The sequence below is a fragment of the Ammodytes marinus genome (genome assembly GCF_949987685.1).
Source record: "Ammodytes marinus genome assembly, chromosome: 12".
In the NCBI taxonomy this organism is placed as follows: domain Eukaryota; kingdom Metazoa; phylum Chordata; class Actinopteri; order Uranoscopiformes; family Ammodytidae; genus Ammodytes; species Ammodytes marinus.
The window spans coordinates 29,471,724-29,479,223 of record NC_137216.1 but is presented as its reverse complement, the minus strand read 5'-3'; the positions used below and the strand labels follow the sequence as shown (position 1 = coordinate 29,479,223).

Below are 7,500 nucleotides of genomic sequence, written 5' to 3'. Positions count from 1 at the left end.
TCTACGGACACACGTTTATGCTGAACGATCGGACGGAAGATTTCCTCGCCCTCTATCCCATGACCGGAGAGACCATCACTATGAACATGGACAACTTCGGTGAGTCAATGAAAAAAAATATGTATAAAATTGTCCGTGTTCCAATCCCCATACTCTCTACTATTTAGTATGGTAGAGAAAAAGATTTAGGATGTCCCGATTCTTGAGGCCAGATTTAGTATTTGGTTAGAAATGGTTGGTCAGTATGACTGTGAAATGTTAAATTCTAGAGCCAAGTTTTTGATCCTAAGAGCTGCGAGCTAATTTAAAAAGGTGCTCCGAGGTAATATTTCTGAAACAGTCTAATTTTTTCCTCTGATGATCATAAATCAGTGCAAAGAATGCTATTTTTATATAGTTTTTCTTAATGCCTTTGTCATGGGTATATACGCTCACCCAGGAACAACAGATGGCGTAGTAAAAACACTACCACTGCTTTTGTCCAAAGGGGGCGCTAGAATCCTCGTAGCACCCCCAATTGAAACTTTTGCACGTAAAAAGTGACAGCTATTTTGTTTTTTAAAGATTTTTCATGAATGATTTTTTATGTGTGTCTCTTTGAACCAGGTGTGTGGCTGATGGCTACGCTGACTTCCCACGAGACCATGAAAGGAATGCAGCTCAGGTTCCAAGATGTCGAGTGCTATCGCGACTACACGTACGACTACAGCAACGACCCCGATGTAGATTTCAACGTGTGGAACCCTGATAGCATCGACGACATCCCCACAGAGCCGTTGGTGACGCCAGCACCCCCAAAAATTGAAATGGAAACAGTAAAATTAGCGTTGGACGTCTCGGAAACTGATTACACAGACATATTCGCAGCAGAATGGGGTTTAAGATCTTCGAAGAACTCTAGTAGCCCCGATGCGGAAAAGCTGGACCTTGATTTCCTAAACTACGACGCTGTTGATGTCGACGGCGATTCCAACGTCACCCTTAATTTCACGTGGACAAAGAGTAAAAGTGATTCTAGTTCTATACCAACGCCAAATGCGCCAAACGAGACAGTCATCTCAAATTCGAAAGAGGTGGATGTACTCAACATTACAGAAGTTAATATGCTGAACAAAAGCATCAGTGAGAATACAACGCAGGATCAAAACAGTAGTACGCCTTCCACTTTCAATGATTCTTCCGTGCTTGAAACAGGGAACACAACAGTTTTCAATCGCTCAGATCCATTACTAGAGAATGCCACTTCGAATAGCAGTGATTATGTAATGTCTGATACAAATAACACAACAGTAGACAATGCTACGGTAGAGGTTGAAAACGTATCAACAGGGATCACCAATCATACTAAAACCTTCCAAGACATCTTTGAGTACATCTTAGAGACCGGTAAAAGGATTGTAGCTCTGACTGGTGAGACTTCTTCGGGGATGAATTCGACGGAGGACTCTAAGGAAAAATTAACTAGAGGAGAAGTATTTTTCCAAAATGGCGACGTCACTTCTTCATCAAAAACAGAAGTTAAGGTTAACACAACTGCGAGTCATGTTAACATTTCGGCAGATGCAACAAACCATTCCTTGTCTACTCAAAAATTTGATATCGGGGAGGTCGTGGACACACCCAACTTGACCACTTTATTCAACAAAACCAGTGGTGATGACGGTTCTTCTGAAATTGAGACCATTCAAGCCGCCAATTCTAGTCTTGAGAAGGTCACACAAATTGGGCTCAAAACTCAGTCACTACAGAATGGTACAGTTAACATCTCTGGATCCAATTCATCTGGGGATATCGGGGTGGAGAGAAGGGAGGTTGTCATAACACCTGTTGTCGATTTCAAGGATTCTTCTGAAAGTTCCTCCAAAGAGCCTATGGCCTCTAGTAACCTGTCAAATACAAGCATTTCGGTAAAAAACAATTCTTCTGAGGAGCTAATCTCGTCCGAAAGCATTGAAGAAGAGGTCTTCATCTACCTTAAAGAAAACAACACGGAAGGGATCAAAACAACGTCAGTCAAAACCGACGACCACTACTGGACGTACAACGGAATTCACGAAGTCGAACCCATCGCGATTCCCGAAGACATGATGAAATATTTCGATAAAGAGATAGAGGCCTCCGTTCAAACCACTCCAACCCCGAAAAAAAAGACCAAGCAAATCACCGTCCGCCAGAGGCCAGAAAAGGGCCATGGCATGAAAACTAAGAAAAGGAAAGATTATAAGCCTCAATCCAGGAGTATATCACCATCCTCCCCCTTCTCACCGCGAGGATTCGGCCCAGGTATGATGACACCTCGTGGGGCAAGACCGCAAGGAGCACAGCCTGTCTCCACCTCCAACGAAGATGAGCTCATAAACAGGCCGGTGGTAATCGGTGTTCCCAGGCCAGATTTCAGCAACTATGAACTGTATATACCAGGAGATGAACCGGACCATTTAGGCCTGGATGGGGTAGATGTGAAAGCAGATGAGTATGAATATGTGTCCTACAAAGATCCCTACAGCAGTAACGTGGACATCAAGAAGCTCAACCAAGAAGATGTGAAACGATACCAGTTACAACACTCAGGGTCCAATACGAGGACTTATTTCATCGCGGCTGAGGAGGTGCAGTGGGACTATACTGGCTATGGAATAAGGTAAGCTTAGAGATATGTTACAGGAATACTTCACCCATACGGAACCGGCGTTCTATCATTATGAAATCACCATTATAATAAATTCATTAGGTTATTCTTCCCTTGGTCCAGCTGTCCTGTTAATCCTAACCCTACATTTTACCATGTGTGATGTCACACATCAGAAAATGTAGGGTTAGACAGTGAGACCATAAAACACTCTTTCTGCCTTTTCTCATGCTAGGATGAACCATTTCTTAAAAATGTTTGCACATTTATACTAAATAGGATCTCAGAGTTCAATACACCTTCATATTCCCACCGGTGAAGTAGGTCTTTAAAATAGTTCTGTTATTATGACCACAGCCGGCAAGAGAAGTCGCAACTAAACACCAGAGAGACTAAGTTCACTAAGGTGGTTTTCCGAGGCTACACAGACAGCAGCTTCAGCATTCCCGACATCCGTGGAGAAATCGAAGAACATCTGGGAATCCTAGGACCCGTCTTAAAGGTGGAAGTTGGACAAAGTTTAATGGTAAGACTACTTTTTTTCTTTCGCTTTTCTAATGTGTATTCTATACTTGATTTACTTATTTTAACCCTGTAAAGCACTTTGACTGGCCGTGTGTCTGAATTGTGCTATAGAAAAAAATGTGCCTTGCCTTACAAAAAACTAAATTCTCTGTTTCTTAAAAGGTGCTATGAGGAACTTTTAGTTTGTGTTAATTCTAGCGCCCCCCTTTGGACAGAAGCGGTAGTGTTTTTACCACACCAGCTGTTGTTCCTGGGGGAGCATACCCATGACAAAGGCATTAAGAAAACTATATAAAAATAGCATTCTTTCTTTGCACTGATGGTCTCGTTTGCTGTTACATGTCATGTATGATCATCAGAGGAAAAAATTACACTATTTCAGAGACAATTAAAAGTTCATCTTAGCACCTTTAAATAAGCATATTTTTTTCTCCATAATGTATAACTATTCATTTACCACCATAACTGCATGGCCACATAATTTGTTTTTCTGATTTATAGATTGTGTTTAAGAACAACGCAAAACGTCCGTTCTCCTTGCACCCAAATGGCGTTTACTACACCAAACACGCAGAGGGTCTAAACTACGAGGACGGATCTAAATACTGGGATCGCTATGACAACGAGGTCCTTCCCAATGACACCTTCACGTACATATGGAAAGCCAACGCGATGGTCGGGCCCAAACCAACAGAGTCTCCCTGTCGAACCTGGGTCTACTACTCAGGGGTTAATCCTGTGAGTCATCTGCTGTTATACTTTCATGACAATATATAGAATAAACCGCCTAGGCTCTGTAAACTGATAGGAAATTAGTGATTTGTTGTACTTTCATCATGCCCATAATTAAAGGAATACTTCACCCATATGTAACCAGCGTTCTATCATTATAAAATCGCTAATATAATATTATGAATGAGGTTTTTCTTCCCTCAGTCTTCCCTCAGTCTTCCCTTGGCCCAGCTGTCCTGTTAATCCTAACCCTACATTTTACCATGTGTGATGTCATGCATGGGAAAATGTAGGGTTATAGACAGTGGGACCATAAATCACTCTTTCTGCCTTTTCTCAGGCAAGGATGAGCCGATTTACAAAACAATTACACATTTATACTTCATAGGATCTCAGAGTTTAATACACCTTCATATTCCCACCGGTAGAGCAGTCCATTAACCCTTATTCTCTGCCTCATATAGGAGAAAGATATCCACTCGGGCTTGATCGGGCCGCTGTTGGTGTGTAGAGAGGGAACCCTGGAGCAGAAGAACCCTCCTTTAGACTTCATGCTTCTGTTCATGACCTTCGATGAGAGTCAGAGCTGGTACTACGAGAGCAACTACGAGATGATCCAGAGACGCAAACGCAAGAGAATCATGGACCCCGACCTCATGGAGAACCTCAAGTTCCACTGTAAGGCATTTTGGAACGTCAACGTCATCTTTCAATCTGTGATACAAGTTGAGACAATTAAATGAAAACTATTTTTTTTTAATATAAAATCCAATACATTTCGATGAGAAATTAATCTTTTGAGGATCCAGGGAGAAGCCATCTTGAAAATAGAAATTTCAAGTGGCTGGAGTGTTTTCTTGTCAAGCAACCATTAGAGACTGCTCATACCAATTTGCGTGCTTGTGTCACTAACTAAACAATTATATCGCTTAACTGCTCCATTTAGGTGGTGGCAATCTTGAAATATGACCGCCATCTTGAAATTTCAAATGTCTCAGACAATTTTCTTGTCTAGTGACCCATGGAGACTCATGCTCATGTCAATGTTCACGCTTGTATCATCAACTGAAAGATGCTGACGAAAATAAGCAATTAGCCGCTCCACTTTATGTACAATGCTATTTTCAACACTAGGGGGTTATTTTTTAATGACTTTTTCTATGTTTTTTCCCAAAGCTATCAACGGCATAATCCACAACCTGAAGGGTCTGCGGATGTACACCAACCAGCTTGTGTTCTGGCACCTATTCAACATGGGATCACCCCGAGACTTCCAGAGCGTTCACTTCCACGGACAGACCTTCATCCATAAGAAAACCAACAGCTACAGACACGCTGTCTACCCACTGCTGCCCGGTGAGTGGCTTAGGACAGATGGACAGGCAGACAGACAGAGAGGCAGACAGGCAGGCAGGCAGACAGACAGGCAGACAGGCAGGCAGGCAGACAGACAGGCAGACAGGCAGGCAGGCAGGCAGGCAGGCAGACAGGCAGACAGGCAGACAGACAGACACACCTTAATATATAGGGCCCTTTGTCAATCAATTTGTCCCCAAAGACCCTATATAATTGTTTTCTGATTCCCTTTTAATTTGTGCTTTTTAAAAATGCAAATGTATCGCAGTCAAAATCGCCCAATTCCGCCCATGCAGTTTTAATAGATGGACCAGTTTATTGGGGTCATGTTTGCCAAGGGTCCTAAACATTTAAAAAAAAAAGTGCGACAAACCTCGCATACACAATCGATGGTAGTACATACATGTTGAGTATGTAGGAGGGAGGACTTTAGTAGGGCTTTTACAACACAGCCCTTGTTTCAACTTAATAACTGAGCCCAACTGTCTCTTTCAGGAAGCTTTGCCACTCTGGAGATGGTTCCCTCCAAACCCGGTCTGTGGCAGCTGGAGACACAAGTCGGCGTCAGCCAGAGGAAAGGAATGCAGACGCTGTTCCTGGTCATAGATGACGGTACCAACAAATTTTCTTAAAGATTATTTTTTTTGCATTTTCAAGCTCTATTAGATAGTACAGAGTTGAAATGGGGAGACAGAGAGAGAGAGAGAGAGAGAGAGAGGGGGGATGACCTGCAGTAAAGGTCGGATTTGCAACCACTGCAACAAAGGCCAGAGCCAATATAGTACGCGCTCAATGGTCTCAATTGCTGTTACATGTAATTTATGATCATCAGAGGAAAAATTAGACTGTTTCAGAAATATTTTAAAGTTCCTCGCAGCACCTTTAACTCAAAATACACTGACATACTGTTAATGATGTGTTTTAATATTGAGATTTTGTTTTTAATAATTTTCAAGACTGCCACCGTCCCTTGGGTCTGGAATCGGGCAGTGTGAAGAATGAACAGATCACAGCTATCAACACTCGAGGTAAATAACTATACGTCTATCTGTCACCACTACAACAATACACTGTTTATTGAAATATTTCGAGTTTAAATAAAATGTTTCATATTTTTCATATTTTATTTTATTTTATTTATTTTATTTATAAATTTATTTTAAATAAAAATTTGTTATTTTTTTTTAGATATTTTTAGAATTTTTTAATTTTTTAATTAATTTGGATTATTTTAATCTGTAAAGATCTATAAGAAAATATGTCACTAGAACAATAACATTATTTCTTTCTCTGAAGGATACTGGGAGCCCTATCTCGGCAGATTGAACCAACAGGGAAAATACAACGCATGGAGCACAGAGACCAATCACAGCTGGATTCAGGTGTACATTTATTATTATTATATATCTTTTTTTTTTATTATTTAATTTTTTTTAAATCACTTTTTTTCTCCACTAATTTTTAATTTATTTTTTCTTTAATTATTAATTTCTTTCTATATTCTTGTAATTCTTTGCACTAAAAAATGTGGAGGTTGTTGTAAATGTGGCAAACAATACCAGTGAGATGATAAGCTATTTGTGCCCCTACAATTAAGTATATAAATAAATACAACATAAATGTATATACTGAAGAAATTTAAAGTGTACATCATAAGGGCATTTCAATGTGCAGACTGGGTATAAATAAAAATATAAGCGCGTATACATGAATAAATTAAAAATAAATATAAATGTATATGTCCGGTTGTGCAGGTGGACTTCCAGCAGGCGGTAGTGATCAGTCAGGTGGCCACCCAGGGCGCGTGGCAGATGTTTAAGCCTCAGTACGTGACGCAGTACGCCATCTCCTACAGCAACGACCGCCGCAAGTGGATCTACTACAAGGGAGACAGCAGCGCATTCAGAAAGGTAGGGGAGGAATTTTTTATTGTATTATATATTTTAAATTGTTTCTGTATATTTTGTTATTTTTTAAATAATTTTTAAATGTTTAATTTTCTACATTATTTTTTATTTTTTAACTTATTTTACAAAAGAGTGTAGTAGTACAGACAACCAGACATGGCTGGTTGTCTGTACTACATTGAGGTAGTAGCAGACAACAATAAAATAATATAGAATAAAAGTAAATAAATAATTAAAAAAAACCTTATTTATTGTAATTAAAGAATAAATCAAAAATAAATAAATGAAAATATATGAGTCAGAGATCACCTCTTCATTTCCCCAGATTTTCCGTGGTAACCAGGAAGCCAC

At 40.1% G+C, this 7,500-nt stretch overlaps 1 protein-coding gene across 1 annotated transcript in view; it reads left to right on the top strand.

The window, feature by feature from the left end:
• Positions 1-7,500, top strand: part of f5 (coagulation factor V) — a gene marked incomplete at both ends in the record, with an annotated part of 70,928 nt that overhangs the window by 59,861 nt on the left and 3,567 nt on the right. The window contains 10 exons of the mRNA XM_080038530.1: positions 1-99; positions 607-2,641; positions 2,987-3,155; positions 3,656-3,892; positions 4,351-4,564; positions 5,063-5,242; positions 5,738-5,854; positions 6,199-6,270; positions 6,539-6,624; positions 6,997-7,152. The exon at positions 1-99 is cut by the window's left edge and continues 114 nt beyond it. Of these exons, the coding sequence (XP_079894656.1) occupies positions 1-99; positions 607-2,641; positions 2,987-3,155; positions 3,656-3,892; positions 4,351-4,564; positions 5,063-5,242; positions 5,738-5,854; positions 6,199-6,270; positions 6,539-6,624; positions 6,997-7,152 (3,365 nt within the window). The remainder of the gene's footprint in view (positions 100-606; positions 2,642-2,986; positions 3,156-3,655; positions 3,893-4,350; positions 4,565-5,062; positions 5,243-5,737; positions 5,855-6,198; positions 6,271-6,538; positions 6,625-6,996; positions 7,153-7,500) is intronic.